At 39.8% G+C, this 16,932-nt stretch overlaps 1 protein-coding gene across 8 annotated transcripts in view; it reads right to left on the reverse strand.

Moving 5' to 3' along the window:
* GPC5 (glypican 5) overlaps positions 1-16,932 on the reverse strand; it is a 735,781-nt gene that overhangs the window by 591,341 nt on the left and 127,508 nt on the right. For all 8 annotated transcript variants that reach the window (XR_012584227.1, XM_074563128.1, XM_074563139.1 and 5 more), the window contains exon 4: positions 2,101-2,234. Coding sequence is in view for 7 of the 8 variants with exons in the window: in XM_074563128.1 (XP_074419229.1) it covers positions 2,101-2,234 (134 nt within the window). In the remaining variant the exon portion in view is untranslated. The remainder of the gene's footprint in view (positions 1-2,100; positions 2,235-16,932) is intronic.

Consider the following 16,932-nt stretch of genomic DNA (forward strand, 5'->3'; position numbering starts at 1 on the left):
ACTATGGAAGGTTCTGCTTAGATTTTTTTAAATTAATCTGAAAATTTTTGGTGTCAATAGCACAGAGAAACTTCCTTTTCTTCTTGTGCCACATAGTACCAGAAAATACCATCTCAGGTCTGTTGGTAAAAATAATTTAGGAGAAGTTCAGGCAGAGGCTGTCCAACATGCACTTTGAAATGTAAACTTTCATCTGGAGATGCATTTGAAAAATATTAGGAAATTAGGGAACTCTAAGGAGTCGCTCTTTTTGTTCATTAGTTTTCCCTAAGATAACTGCCATCGACCAAGTCTACACAGTTTAGGAGAAACCTATTCTTTTCTGCTAAAGCCTGTGAAAGATGCTGAGAGCAACCTGCTGCCAGAAGTTCATGGGAGGTAAATAAAGCGGAGTTAGACTCAGAGAACAGCACTTCCTCAAAAGCAGACTGCCAGCACTCGCTGAAGTAGCTCTTCCATGTGAGGAATTGTTACAGTTGCCATGGGAATATAAAGTGAAATATAAAGCAATTGTGACTAATAAGAAAGGAGGTGATCTGAGGCAGCAAATGAAGAGGATATCAACTATGAAGCTGTTAAAACAGAAATCTATGTCAGTGGATCTCAAACTTCCCCCTGCCCCGCGCCGCCTTTTGGTGTAGCGCCTGTTGCATGCCATAAAATGTTTCTAGCATCTCAAGCAGGGGGGAAGTCATGGGAAAACAACATTGCTTTGTGCTGCCCACTGCCTCTGGTGTCCCTTCAGATCTCCTTTTGTGCAATCTCCCTGAGGTCAATCCAGACACCACTTATTTTGAAACACGGAACTGAATTAAGTGAGATTTTAGAACACGATTTCATGTTTGCAGAGTGCTAGCAATAGGAAAACATCAAGAACTTGCTTAGCTACACAAAAGAGAGAAAATGTGCCTGTATAATGGGTATTGCCTGATGAATTTCTGTGCTGGCTAAAGCAAACGTCTGTTTTGCATCTCTTTCCCTTCCCACAATGTTCTCTAAATCCTGTATCTGGTGTTTTTCTCTCCACTACTTGGAACCTTGCACTAACTAGAATGGTCTGCCTTTGAAGCTCAGAGGCACCTTTTCTTCTCCAGACCTCAGGAGTGAGCAGTTATTCCCTGCAATTCTCTCAGTTCAGTTTCCTTCTGCACTGCAGATTGAAATAAAAGGAAAAAGAGGACAAAGAAAACCTCTCTGTATTTTAGCAAACACTGTGATAGAAACAGAATTTCTGATTTTAACTTTGTATTTTATTTGCATAACTCTTAGTCTCAAGCGTAATACTATCTTTACTCCTTACAGTGCAACTACTTCTTACAGTCATTAAAGACTTGATTCATTTTTCCAAAGACAGCTTGGCCTTTGAGATGCCCTCAGCTGTCCAAGATACCTGCAGAAGGCTGGAATATATGATATAATATACAGGACACCTGCATCCTTCTTGGCAGCAGATCAGTTGGGATACCCAGCTTAAAGACCTAGCTCATATGCAGTTAGGCAAATATTACCCTGTAATGCTCAGACAGGGATAAATCAAACCTCTAAGCCTTTGCAGTCACCTGAATTCACTATATACTAGCAGAGTCAGAGAAAAAAAAAAAAAAATCAGCTGGACTTGCTTGAACAAGGATTTCAAGATTTAGCCCTAAATGCTTAGTCGTCTCATTTTTCACAGTAGAAAGGTATGTAAGAACAGTCATTCATTTTTTTCTGTCTGATCAATTTAAACAAATAGTCTTCTGACTTCTTGACAGATTTAATAATGCCGGCTGATGTGCAAGTTAAATGTAATTTGAAAATTTACACATAAAGATAGAGCCAACATTCATATTTTATCAGTGTTACCCACTCTTTTAAATACTTTAAACCACACCAAATGACCCTGGTCATGTGTCCATTATTTCAGAAAACAAAATCTAGTCATGAAACTACTCTTTCCAAAATGTACCAGAGCAGATTGTGTTGCTGAAATGCTTCATTCTTTGCAGTCTTTATTCATTCTCTAGTAATGCATGCCATTGCATTGAATATAATCTATTCTGTTGTAAAATTAATGGCTTACTTTATTCTTTCTTTCTGGCTGTAAAACTAATGTCTTACTTTCTTCTGTTGGTGAGGGTTTCTTCACTGTCTCTTGAGAACATCTTCAATCCCTGATTATCTTTGTTCTGATCAAAGGAGCAACCTGGAGACTGCGTAGGCTTCCTTATAGGAGGACCACATACCTTGTTCACCTAAAAGGTAAAAAAAGCCACAAGAAAAAGGAAAGAACACATGTAAACAAAAATTATTATGTATCTCAATTCAGTTTAAGTCCATTTTAATAAGAAAGAGAGTTATGTGGACATACAGCTAAGAAAAATACCATTAATTATCATACTTCTCAACACTATATGCATAATGACTGCAGTAAACACATAACTAGTCATTTTACAGTAGAAAAAACCCAAACAAAATCACTCCTTTTGAAGGAATACCCGGTGTATAATCAAGTCACCACATGTATTTTATTGGTTGTGGCTTTTTTTCTTCCTGTAAGGCAAGTGTGTTGCTATGCAGACAGTAACTGCAAGCTCAGAGAACATGATGTGTTGTGAACAGTGGCATATTACCATTTTTTCTGTATTACACCCCAATCAGATTTTTAATATGCATTGAACTTTGTGATTTCTTTCAGGGTTGATGAATTATTATGGCATGTTCAGCACAGTTACCCAGAGCATATAGTGAACAGTTAGCATGGTGGAAACTAGCATTACAACTTTGCAAGATGTAAATTTAATGATCCAAGATGTAAGTTTAATGATTCGGACCATAGATGTTGAAAATATCAAGGGATTTTATATTTCTGGCTTTCTGATCTAGATGTCAATAGACACAAATTCACGTGAACTCCCATTTTCCTCTTTGTGAAACGTGATACCGAGCATTTTGTACAATGGAGGATATCAACTGATGTTCATAGCTCATTATTCTTCCTAGTCAGTAAATAAAAATAATTAGGGTCATACATATCTATTAAATAAGAGATACTTCGTGCTGGGGATCACATAGACGCGATATTAAGCAGACTGAACAGCACATGTCTTGTGTAAGCTAGCACACATGCCCTACTGAAAAACTAATACTGTATGTGATTTATGAAAACTTGGTTTCAATAGGTAGTCAGCTTTTTTAAATGAAAAAGGGAGAGATGAGATCGCTGTTGGCTCTAAGACAGGGATCCAATTTTTGAAGCAGAAATATATTCAAAATGCTACCATAAGAAATAGGAAAGGGTGCATATGTTATACAGCAAGGATTATTGTTTCCTGTTGCATTTAGATCCCCAAATGTAAGAGCAGAGAAAGCAAATAAATCTCATGTTTCAAGTTACCACGACACACATTGAAAAAAAAAAGTGCAGGTATTAGGGACCACCTTTCCAGCTAAGAACTGCTGTAATGTTAGTTAAGAAATACATTTAAAATTTAAAATGAAATGAATGTATCTAATTTTGATGAGTGAGTTTGTTGTTATGCATGGTTTAAGTGGTGATAATGAAAGACTCATTGAATGTACTTGCTTAGGCCAGTCAAAAAAGAAAGAATCAGCATTATTACTGTATATAGAATCATAGAATAATTTAGGTTGGAAAAGACCCTTGGGATCATCGAGTCCAACCATCATCTCCACTCTACAAAGTTCTCCCTTACACCATAATAAGGTGGAATAAGCGTTCACCTTATGAATTGAAAGTGAGGGTAAAGCTGAAGGTGAATAGTCCTTTTTGGGTGCAATTCACATGTCTTAATTTAGGCATCCAAGTTATAGTTTGAATCCCCTTCAAATGAGGGGCATGAATTTACCTACAAGATAATTGTCCTTGGACATATGGCCAATGTCCCTTAAGGGACTTAATGGGATACACTTTAAATATCACTTGAAGTAGTCACCTCACTATTTCTTATCAGAGGCAGTCTCCCCTTGGAGAGCGTGTCATTATGACATTTATTCTTGTCCTCAAATTCAGTTTAAAATCTCCCTTGCACTTTTCCCACTATTTCCCCCACTAGCTCTTCTTCAGAGCACACTATCCCATGCTCTTCACACGATTAACGGGACTCCAATTTCACCCCCGTAAGTCCCTACGCTCTTTCTAGACTTCAGCCATCCTTGTGTGGGTTCTTCACTTCAGTGCTGCATTTCGCCAGCCTCTGCAGCATTCCATCCCACCAGCCGCTCTACATCAATATAATGCATAGCTACCAGAGACAAAAAATGCTCTTTTCCTTTTATTTGTCTCAATTTTTTCATATTCTCTTATGCTCACTGATGGGACATGGGCAGCATTATGCTTATGATCAGCTTTTAGGACAAAGCAACTGATGGTTTGGGTTGCCTCAGTTCCAGCTTGTCATACACTGTTCAACAAGTCTTTGTCTTATCAAGAATAAAAATAAGGGTTTAACAGACAGTGAGAGTCAGATCCAGGTGTCTGGGAAGAAGGCTCTGTCTCATGACAGGGATGGATTATGGGTGTAGGTTGTTGTAGGTCTTAGGTGCCTCGCATATCTGAAAGAGGCACCTTAGCAGTCCAGGCACTCTCAGAGACTGACTGCAGGGTGGGAGCCTGTGAGGAGAGGAGAAACATGGTGGAGAAACACAGTCACTGGCTAATACAGACCCTAAGCACATGAGTACCAGACCTTTGGGTCAGGGGAAAAAAAAAGAAAGAAAAAAAATCTGCTCCAGTTATAGCAAACTGAAAAAAACATGCATTCAGCTCCAGGAGGAAGGCAGGAGAATCCACAGCCATCTGTATTTCTTGAATTTACAATAAAATCTCATTACCTTTTACTCTGACTAAAATGATCAAATGAAGAAAATAATTTTTACAGTCATAGTGGTTTGGAATATGGATGATATTTGTTTTAGATATATTATACAGTTGCTTCAAAGTACTGTTTAATGGCCTTTCTCTCTGTTTATTCTCTTTGAGCGAGTATCTCAAGAAATGCATTGTGCAATACCAGGAAATTTGCATTCACTGATACATTTAAAAAGAAACCTTAGTTTCGATTACAAAATCTTTCTTAAAAAAATAATCTTGAAACCTTAGTTTCAATTACAAAATCTTTCTTAAAAAATTAATCTTGGGTAAACTTTACATACATATAAATACCATAAAAAACCAGGCATTATCTGAAATGTCTTTTAAGGAACGAATTATTTTTTTTTCCAAAAGCCATTTTTGGAAAATTCTGAAAACCGCCTTAGCTAAATGAGAAGAAGTGTTTGTACAGCACCACGTGCACCTCTGCTGCTCTCAGAAAGAAGTGCCTGACAGTAATCATACTGCTGAGAACGCAGTTCTGTTGATGACAGCAACAACTCTCACAGCTGAAAGTTTTCTCACCAGTCTTTACCAAAGTCACTTGCTTCTTCAGACATAGTTTCTGCAGGGTGAGCTACTTCAGCACGTACAATGGTATCATCATCATCTCTCTTACCTTTCTCACGTCTCTGATATTTAAGTCCCTCGGACCACTGGCTGACTGACTGGCTTTGTGTGGTGTTGGTTCTTCTTTTTGTGTTTGGTACATCGCACTTGTATTAGTCACCCAACTGAACCCAATCTGTCCTTTTTTTTAACTCTTCACCAGTGGCTGACACTTTTATGTCACTTTTTTAACATGGCTAAACCATTAACTGTATATGCATGCCGAAGAGTACGTTTGCCTTCCTCACTGGCCCAGTCTTCATTGTCACCCGGTTTCTTCAGTAAACTTGTGCACATGAAAAGGTCATACATTCTTATCTTGCCTTCAGGTGCCTGTTCTGCCTGGGAGCCAAATAATTTCGAACCAAAATGTCAGTATCTCATTCCCCAATACACGGCTGATGATAGTCTGAAAAACAGATAAATATACTTTCTGTAGTCATGTCTGCTTTCTTTCAACCCATTCTTTAGGTCTCCAGGAATGCGCACACGGTATCAGTGTAATGCCACTTAGTTGCATTTCCCGTGTTTTCTGAGGGACTACAACTATAACTATTAGCCACATTGTTGCTTAATTATTAGTCTTTGGGCTGCAAAATTAACCTTCCAAGTAAAAATTCATTCAGTGCTATTACCATCAGTCTTGAGAGACACAGACTAGAATCATAACTTTGAGAGAACGGGAATGGTCTCACTAGACTAATGACCTAACAAATGAGCATTTTGCAGCAATATCTGATCAGAAGGTATTCTTACTGTCTGCCAGTTTCACGGAAAGGGTATTCCCACTGAATGCTTCCACAAACTGAGTATTTTTCTTGGCTTCAAACACAAAATCCTAAAAGACAGTATAAAATGATTCTCAAAGGGAACCAAAAATACCCTGAGAAAAGTGAGACTGAAAAATCACCAAAAATATTATTCAGCAGAGAATTACAGATCTCACTGACTTTCAGGAAGAATTAAAGACTGCTATAAATTACAAAAACAGAAAAGCCTCAGCAATTTACTAGGGATTTTTTGTCTTTTTTTTTTTTCTTTTGGTCAAATGTTCTTAAATACTGCACAATATTTAAGAGCATAAAAAGAAACCTTAGAAAATGATAAAACTCTTGATTTTCACAGTTCAGACAAACGTATTGTCATTATACTCAGCATGCTGTTATTATGTACAATTTGTATGCCACAGTATGATGACTGGGTTAATTAAAAGCTCTTGTAATAACCATGCAGTTAAATTGCAATTAGTGCCACACATGAACTTTATGGCAGTTTGATTTTGCTCAGTGCAATTCCGTAAAATGTCTACTTATGGTTACTTACAGTTTGGAAAACCAGTTCATCATAAAACTTTACATTTACACAGGACTGGACAATGATGGGAGCATCATTTCAACAATGGTGGGATACTGTCCTCTAAGTTGACTTTTTTCAGCCACTTTCTTTGGGGTTTTTTCGGGTTTTTTGTTGTTGGTTGGTTTGGGTTTTTTTTCCACTATAGAAATGGTTCTTTCTGGCCTCAGCATGTCTGCTGAAAGAATTTTCAAATGACTGAAGCAAACTGAATGCCCGGTCCTGTGGTGCACTTTCAAACTAGATATGCCAAGTCTCGGTGATTAACTATGCCATGATCTTTAAATGCTGCCACTCTGCCAGGAATCCTGAGATTCTCTGCTCCACTTTGGTTCACGGGCTGTTGTGAGATATGCTGAAAAGATGATCATCATCTAGTCTTGCAGTGTGTCTGTAGCCTATTCACTAGTTCTTACTGCTGTGCATAGAGTAACAGGGAAGAAAACACTTCTCTAGCTGAGAACCAGAATTAGGAGTATGAAAATTGCTCTTTCTTTTATGTTTAACTGTTTCATGCTTCTTTTGGTAAGTTTAGCAAGTTTTTGATGCATATATATCCAGGATTTCCTCTAAATGGGGTATGTGTCAAGTATTCACTAGTTTATAACACGGTCTCTCAGACCTGTAAGCCATCAGTGTAGCTGTAGTCTGTATAGACATTTAAAATTGCTTTTATTTAATGCCTGTTTTAGTTAGTGATTAGTCTGGTGGCTTTTTGTTCTAGCTATCAGATCACGAATTTGTCACGACCCCTTACAGTTAAATCCTCTCAAATACTCACGAGCAAATGGACAGACGAAGTCTAATAACTCTAAAACAAAGATAGAATTAGGTGTCAGGGACGGACAGGTTGAAAATACCTTTGTTACAAAAAACGTTGTGGTTAAGTGAATTTGGTTTTATTTTCTAGGAATACACAAGCAAATACTTTCTTCGAGAAACAGATTCTCAATGAATCATAAGCTTTTCCAGCAACAGATTACTAACTAAACCGCCCAAAATGTTCATCCAGAAAAACGGTGCATTAAATGTTTATGAAGTTTCCTCAATTCAGATTCAATCCTTGCAAGCGGATGTGCAATGCTTTCAGGTAGATGCCTGTGTCTCAGAGGATAAAACAAAGACCGACACAGCATACTCTTTTTTCCACATCATTCTGCCAGCCAGCCTCTGCGAGCAGCACAGGAGAGGGTGGCTTCCCCGTCACCAGGCAACACACAGGGGTTTGGCACTTTCTGATCATAGAAGCAGGTGAAAATGAAGATTTCTCAAAGTAAGATCAGCTTCTCCTTTTAACTTGAAATAATCTCCAGCTGAGCTCCTGCTGCAGGAGCCAATATATCCACACGCTTGGTGTGAGTTTCACTGGTTTGTCTTCTTCTAGTTAAACCACAAGAGGGGGCACCAGCATTTCAGGATTTCCAAGCACTTAAGGAGGGTTTTATCGTTTGCTGCTTATAAAAGTTGCTTATTTAATATTAAATGTCTGTTGCAAAGAAAAATGTATTTTGGTATGTGAGAGCGTGCACATGTGTGTGAAAGATTGAAGTATTGCCTGCAGAGACAAAATTCTAGTTCTTGAAAACAAGAGCAAGCATTTGGTACTATGGGCTGTTTTTCCTTCAGAACAGGAAAAAGACATTAATGTGATTGTCTTAGGAAAGAGCGATGGAGTACCACCAGTGTTTAAAACACAAGAAAATCACGCAGGAATTGTGTATTATTTCCTTTGTTTCCTTTGCAAATTTTGTGTTCTTCATCTGTGACTAGTTGTCTCCCTTTCTCCACTGTAGACAATACGTCTTAGGCATCCAAAACTCAAAGCAATCTCTAGAGTTACAGCGGCAACTTAATAATTTTATAAATTTCATACTTAACTTTAATCATTTTAAAAATTTGCAAGAGAAGTCCAAGACAACCTGAAAGGGGAAAACATTGTGAATAAGAGACTAGAGAATTACAGAGTAAAGCTGATACTTAGAATAATGCTTACACAAATTATTAAAAACCCAACTTATAATCACCTACAAGACAAATCTTAAATGGACTTGCCAAATAATGATATTTTCAAAGCAATTTTATTCAAAATTGCAATTAAAAGCTCAGGTGACTCATGAAAAAGTGTAGTCATAATTTTTCAAGTGAGATAGAGTTGGAAGTGGTTTCAAGCTCAAGAAATAACCAATCCAATTCAAAGCAACCTTATTAAACGTGATAGTTTGTTGCACACCCAACCAGATGGTATTGAGCAAAGATAAATGCAAACTGCAGATATACAAAATGCAGACCCACCAGAAAGGCAGTGGTAGCCTCATCAGAAAAAAAGAGAGGATTACATGTTGCAAAAAAAAGGAAAATAATTTTCTGTGATATATAAATAAAAGTACAACTTGGAGATACTGAATTAATTATTCCACTCTGATTGGCACTAGTGTGGCATCAGTGCCATTGCTGTACACCTTTGTGGGGAAATCTACAGTCAAGATGGAAGACCAAGGAAGACACAAAAATGCTAAGAGTTTGAAAACAATTTTTTTTTAATCAGCAATTTTTTTATACAATTTTGCAAGACTGCCGTCCAAGCCGTTGCATTCTGGGAGCCAGAGTCCACCACTTTCATGTGACTGAGACTCGTACCCCCCTCTGACCACTCCATCCACCAAAACCAGTGCTCCAGCCCAAGTTCTCGAGACTGTTCTCATATCTTGCATTTTTTAATTATCTCTGATTTCCCTCATAATTTTGCATGTTCTGATTGTAAAATAAAGTCTAATAGCCCATTAAATATGAGTTACTTAATATATTTTTAATTTGTGTCTTCTGCTCTTTAATTACTAAAACCTTAAATGGCTTTAATTCTGCTGCTCCTTTCATGAGGGACTAACACTCAGCAAGTCTGGCAGTAAAAATAGTTTCTCCTTCTGAATGGGGGTGGGAGGGAAGGAAATGATTTTTTTTTTTTAATGGCTTAATGTCAGGGGAAATCCTAATGTTCTCAGCCAAGTTACCCTGCAGCCAGAGTACAGCACTGCCAGTTCAAACTCTTCAAAGGCAGTTCAACAAAACTGCTTCTTGTGAGAGGCTGCCAGCTCTCCCGATCCAAGTCTGCTTCAGTGGATGCCAAGGTGTTTCATTTATGTTCAGTGAAAACAGTCTGTGGTTCTCCTCTGAAAAGCAATTATATAAAACCGGCAGTAGCCCTTTCCAAAGATCAGCTGCCTGCATGTAGTTAGACTGACTTGTCTATGCTCTCTAGTGGTTAAAATATACTTTATTGCTCCTCACTTCTGCGTGCCCTGCAAGTAGAGCTCTGACGTAGAGGGCCAACATTATGCCTCCTTGTCTCAATCAGGCAGAACTGTTCATTAAATCTAAGTACAAGTCTATCCAGGGTCACCTGTGTAAACCAAAAGAAATTCAGTAGGAATGTGACTGTCAATGAAAGCAGAAATGGGGCGCTCTAACCTTTATCAGGTATGTTTCTCACTTACAATGTGAGATAATATATTACAATTTACAATACATAAAGAATTTGTAGAAGCGAAACATGGTGGCTGCGCCAGCATAGCTGCACGATGTGTTTACACTTTGTGGCAGGCTGCAATTTGTCTTCCAAAATTGTGAAGAGGAGAGCAGTTTTGTAAGCAAGATCAGCCACAGAAGTACGTAGGTCAATACAATCATGCACGCTTACAGTAACAGTCATAATGTATGATTTCATTTAGCATAAGACACTGTCAACAACTATTTAGATACTTGGGGAGGTCACCTTTTCATGATAATAAAAGATCGAAAACCACCTGAAAAAAAATGAGGGGAAAAAACTACTATCTAGTTAGTCAGCACTTCAGACAACCTAGGTGTTTCTCCCTCATCTCAAACTACAAGAATAATGGTTTTTCTTCATGTATCTGTACATTAAGTGTTTTGGTGTCTCCTCACCCTCTTATTTGAACTTGGACAAACCAGTTTTCTTTGAAGATTTTTTGTGATATACAAGACAGTCACTTATTCATACATGTTCATATCGTTTCAGGGACCAAAACAGTCTGAAAAACTCATTTGCTTCAAAATCTCTGGATCTGCCCTCACAAAGTTTTCTCTTCCAGGACAAACGGCTGGTAGTGATTTAAGGGCCAACTGAGACACCAGAAGTCTGCTCAGCTCAGTAGCTCTCTTTGTGAACAGTTATTCTGTTTCACAATGAAAAAGGAAGAGCAGAGAAAAAAGAAAACACATACACAGCCTACAGAAAGGATTCTCAGTTGACTTCCTTTACCCTTGTTCATGTCTATAACTTGGCTTTGGGCAAGGAGTGAAAAGCCTCCTTTCTTCTCTTTCTGCAAATACGAAGAACCAGACTGCAGCATTTTCAGCCTCTTGGAGCATCTTCCTTACCTTCAGTTCAGCTCCTCAGTGGACACATTCAGACAAGCCTGCCATGGTGCCAAAGCAAAGTTAGACATCTAGCATGTCACCTAAAACTAGAACATGATGGCAGCCCAGACTGTTTACCCCACATTTTTCAGACCTTTGAGTCAATGGAAATAGGAAGGCCATTTTGGATCTGTGCATTTTGCCCAAATTTTGCCTAATCTTCTATTAAAAAAGAAAAAAAAAAGAAAAAAAAAAAAGAAAAAAGATCCTATGCTTTCCTGACAAAACAGATCTCAATCTTATGAAGGAAAGATTTAACAAAAGATGCAAGTAATTTCAAATTGTGAAGTGGATTTGCTCAAACACATTAAACAGGAATGCATAATGCATGCCATGATATGTTCCTACACTATTTACTTGGCAGCCTATATTGAACATACCTTATGCAAACCTGCACTACTCAGCATTGCTTGCCAAAGCCGTGCGTGCGTGTGTGTGTGTGTGTGTGTGTGTGTTGATAAGTGCAGTGGACTGACCTTAGCTGGCTGCCAGACCCCCACCGAGCCACTCTCTCACTCTTCCTCCTCAACAGGACAATAAGAAAATACGATGAAAAATCTCGGGGGTCAACATAAAGACAGGGAGATCACTCATCAATTACTGTCATGGGCAAAACAGCCTCAACTTGGAAGATGAATTTAATGTATTGCCAAATAAAAATAGAGTAGGACGGTGAGAAACAAAGATAAAACTAAAAAAACCTTCCCCCTAGCCCCCTCCCTTCATTCTAGGCTCCACTTCACTCCTTCATTCCCAACTTCTCTGCCTCCCCTCAGCCCCCAAGTGCTGCAGAGGGAGCGCGAATGGGGGCTGTGGTCAGTCCATCACACTTTGTCTCTGCCGCTCCTTCATCCTCACACTTCTGCTCCAGCATGGGGTTCTCCACGGGCTGCAGTGTGGATATCTGCTCCACCATGGTCTACTGCATGGGCTGCAGGGGCACAACCTGCCCCACCACGGTCTTCTGCATGGGCTGAATGGTTGATATCTGCTCCAGCACCTGGAACACCCCCTCCCCATCCTCTTTCTTTGGCCTCAGTGTCTGTGGGGCTGTTTCTCTCTCTTTTTTTTCCTCACTCCTCACTGCCATACATCATTTTTGAGCTTTCTTAAATATGTTTTCCCTGAGGCGCCACCATCTTGGCTGCGGGGCTCAGCCATGCCCTGCAGTGGGTTGGTCAGAGATGGCTGGAAAAAGGCTGTGTCTGGCTCAGGGCAGCCCCGGCCCCTCCTCACAGAGGCTGCCCAGCAGCCACCCACTGCCAGCGCCTGGGCATTGGCCCCCCGTACAACAAATAACTCCACTGTAGGAGTTGCTGGGCAGGAGACTGGGCAATTTGGCAAATGAATTGAAAAAAAAAGCACTTTTCAGAAAAGTGTGAGACCTGAACTTAACACTGTATTTGATCCTCTTCACTCCAAAGGTGAGAAATACTCCTCTCTCATTTCCATAAATGAAAGGAAAATGGCCGAAAGAAGAGGAATTGGAAATGATGTATCTTGAAACAGGTACCAAAAGCTGTACCATCACATATTCACACATGGAGAAGCTGAAGAATGTAGCAGCTGACTGTATTTAGATAGACACGGTTTCATGGCTTCATGTTCTTCTATTATATTTAAGAGTACTACATCCAGCTTTGGAGTCCTTAGCACAAGAAGGACATGGACCTGTTGGAAAGGGTGCAGAGGAGGGCCACGAACATGATCAGCGGGCTGGAGCACCTCTCCTACGAAGACAGGCTGATAGAGTTGGGACTGTTCAGCCTGGAGAAGAGAAGGCTCTGGGGAGACCTTATAGCGGCCTTCCAGTATCTGAAGGGGACCTACAACAAAGCTGGAGAGGGACTTTTTACTGGCATGCAGTGATAGGAAGAGGGGAGATTGCTTCAAACTGCAAGAGAGTAGATTTAGATCAGATATCAGGAAGAAATTTTTCACTGTGAGGGTGGTGAGGCACTGGAACAGGTTGCCCAGAGAAGCTGTGGATGCTCCTTCCCTGGCAGTGTTCAAGGCCAGACTGGATGGGGGTTTGAGCAGCCTGGTCTAGTGGGAGGTGTCCCTGCCTATGGCAGGGGGGTTGGAACTAGATGACCTTCAAGGTCTCTTCCAACTCTAACCATTCTGTGATTCTATGATTCTTGACAGAAACGAGTTCTTGCCACACATCTGCCAGTGTATCATAAACCTTAAAATAAAGACACTAACAGTATATTAGCAAGTGTATGTCCAGCAATGTGTATCAATTTTATTTTTTCTTTCCAATTTGCACTTGAGAAGTAATGCCCTGGTAAATGAAAGGAGCAGATCATACCCTAACACACACTTTTCCAAAGTGTGTGCATAACTATGGATGTATTATTGACACTGTTAATATTCTGTGTGTTGTTTGAAGCCCATTTCCTACACACTTAAAGCAAGATCAATTGTGCAGGAAAAGGACACCAATTTTGAGCAGAATTCTGCAGCACAGAGCTTACAACAGGGTTTCTGACATACACGAGACGCTCCAGGATGTGTTTACCACTATTGTTATGTTAAATATTGTAGCAGAGATTTTGTTGTTATTTGGAAAACACCAATTTTAGTTATAAAATCTGCAAAACAGAATGGGTATTTATGGTGGTAATATATAGTGCGTGGTATAGAGGACAAGACCACAGAAATAAGGGTGATACTTCAGACGCCAGTAAGTGCAAGCGAGTGAATATATAGCGAGGATGGATCACACAAGAAAAGATGGGAAGAGCTGTCAAACCACTAGTTATGTTTAGGTAGGAAAAAAAGCTTACTATTTAATGAAAACAACTTTTCATTAGTTACAAACAAGCCATAAACACTTGTTTTGTTGATTTTCACTTTGTTTTCAAAGTGCTCCACTCCCTTTTCTGATGAACGAAGCCCAGTTTAGCCTCAGAATAAAATCTTTTGATAGAAGCAAGGAGCTTTTCCACTTTGAAACAATGGGGAAGTGAAATATAACACTAGAGGAATCTGAATTAGATGGAGGTCGTGACTGCAGTACACTTACCCTACGCTACATTTACAAAAAAAAGAGACTGATTTATAAAAACATGCCACGCTTTATTATACAAGCACCACAGTTTTTTAGAGCTACAGCTGGATGCATATCTTTGAATGGAGAGAAACGGAAGATGCTGATGTTCAACTATGTGTTAGGTTAGATATCAAACCTTCCTTTAGAACATAACGATATTAGAATAAAGACATGTATATGATGAGGACTTTAAATCCAATTACTGTTCGGCAGTTTCCACAAATCAGTTTCTATCGATCTTGTGAAGTAATTTAAATTCATCAATTTATCAAGTAATTTAAATTCAGTGAAGTAACGATGGCAGAGACATATGCCAAAAGCTTCAGGCAGAACTCTACAATTTTATTCCAAAGTCTGCTTTGCTGAAAATGACGTATTTTGTTTTCTACTTTTTTTTTTTTTTAACGAGTATGAAAGAACTATACGGCATGTTGCTCACTTGGGGTCTGTGTTTTACAAATTGGTAATGAGAATGCATGATTGCTGAAAGTTAAAGGAGTACTAGGCTGAGTCCAGTTAGACAGTTTGGTGATAAAAACGATATAATTAATTTTCCCATGACATCAAATTTAGGTTGTATCTGTGCAATCTCTAACACAAGGCTCATTTTCCCTCCACTGTTTGTCATCAATATGTCCATTTCTCTCAAGAACAAAAGTGCATATAGTTGATATATAGCTTTGCGACCAGATGTTTCAAGAACCTCTGGGGTATCACTCTGTTGGCCTCAATTTTTATCATCGTGTCCTGAGGAATTTCATCCAGGCTTTGAAATTGTATAAGGAGCAATTCATTCACTTTTGCTTTGACCAAGTATCTGTGAAATAGACGTGTACTGTTTTGTGCAGTCAATTTTACCAGCATACAGTGGTAGTGAATACCTTGCATGACAATGTGCATCAGCGACGAGATGAAGCCAGTGCCCACATCCTACCCTAGAAGAAGACCACCATGAACACAATAGGTTTCTGCCTTGTCCATGATGCCCATATGTGAGTCCTATCCCACCACAGCTACTGATTCAAAGATGTTTGGCTCCTCAGTAAGAATATTCCACTGATGCACCCACCTTCTAAGTCATTTCACAGAATCACAGAATAGTTTATGTTGGGACTTGCAGCCCTCTTCCCCAAGCCTGTATCACTGCATGGGGTTGTTGTGACCCAAGTGCAGGACCCAGCACTTGGCCTTGTTGAACCTCAGACCACTGGCCTCGGCCCATCAATCCAGCCTGTCCAGATCCTTCTGTAGAGCCTTCCTACCCTCAAGCAGATTGACACTCAACTTGGTGTCATCTGCAAACTTAGTGAGGGTGCACTTGATCCCTTTGTCAGGATTGTTAATGAAGGTATTAAAGAGAACAGGCCCCAATACTAAGCACTGGGGAACACCACTTGTGACTGACTACCAACTGGATTTAACTCCATTCACCACCACTCTTTGGGCCCAGCCATCCAATCAGTTTATTACCCAGCGAAACATACATCCATCCAAGCCATGAACAGCCAGGGCTTGCGGTCCTCTTTTTTGCACTACTTCCTCCTCTTAAGATATTGAAGTCTTACCATCTCAATGATGCTCCTGACTCACACTTCCCTGACACATTCTTCTTTGTTTGTCATTATCAAGACCAGTAGAGCACCTTTCCTTGTCAGCTCCTCAATCACCTATGCCAGGAAGTTGTCAAAAATATACACCAGAAATCTCCTAGATTGCTTGTTCACTGCTGAGTTGTCCTTTCAGCAGACACCAGGGTGGTTATAATTTCCCCATGATGTGTGTCCCTTCCAAATCAACATCTGAAGCAAGAGAACACTGACAGGCAGCAGCCCCACCTTGACTACTATCAGCAGGATAGAGTGTCCTCTGTCCACAAGTTCTCTGATATTTTACCTCTATTTTTGAAGAAAGTCTTCCCATAGGAGATTCCACCTATTCCCTCCAGCTGAGAGTTTTCACCCTCTTTAGCCCTTGAAAAATGAAACTATGATCTTGCCCTCTCATCACCATAAAAATGTAGGCTTTTGACATCCTGAAAACACAATGGCACTGGCTGCATCAGTCTGGCAGCGCCCTGACAAATGCTCTGATAAGTGTCAATGACATCTTCAGTGGTCACAGCATTCTGCACACTTGCTTCCAGCAAGCAAAGGAAGAAGCATTATGCCTAGAGGAAGAAGGTGAAAACAGCCCAGGCAGAACAAGTAAGAAAGGGTGAACAGGGACAGGCTCAACAAGGACATTTGTCCCTTGCAGTCCTAATAGGTCCTGTAGCAGAGCCCTAGCAGAAGCAGCACAATGCTACTCAAGAGCTGGTATGCTGGATGACAAAAGAACAGTGTCACACACTTTGCCATGGAAACAAGGCATAAAAACAACCAGAAGGTGTCTGCTTTTAAAGAAAACAGCACAGGTAGAAAGACAGGTCAAAAGCGAAGAGAAAAAGTAGTTTGTGTCACGTATAATCTCAAAAATGAGAGGAATAGCTAAAGGAGAGGAAAATGCAATGCATCTGAGCTATTGTATCTTTCAGATCACATGTGGTCTCTGTCCATGGAGACTGTGGTCTGTCCTTGGTGGAGGCTCTTCTCTGAAAAGCAGC

This window comes from Larus michahellis, chromosome 1, assembly GCF_964199755.1.
Source record: "Larus michahellis chromosome 1, bLarMic1.1, whole genome shotgun sequence".
In the NCBI taxonomy this organism is placed as follows: domain Eukaryota; kingdom Metazoa; phylum Chordata; class Aves; order Charadriiformes; family Laridae; genus Larus; species Larus michahellis.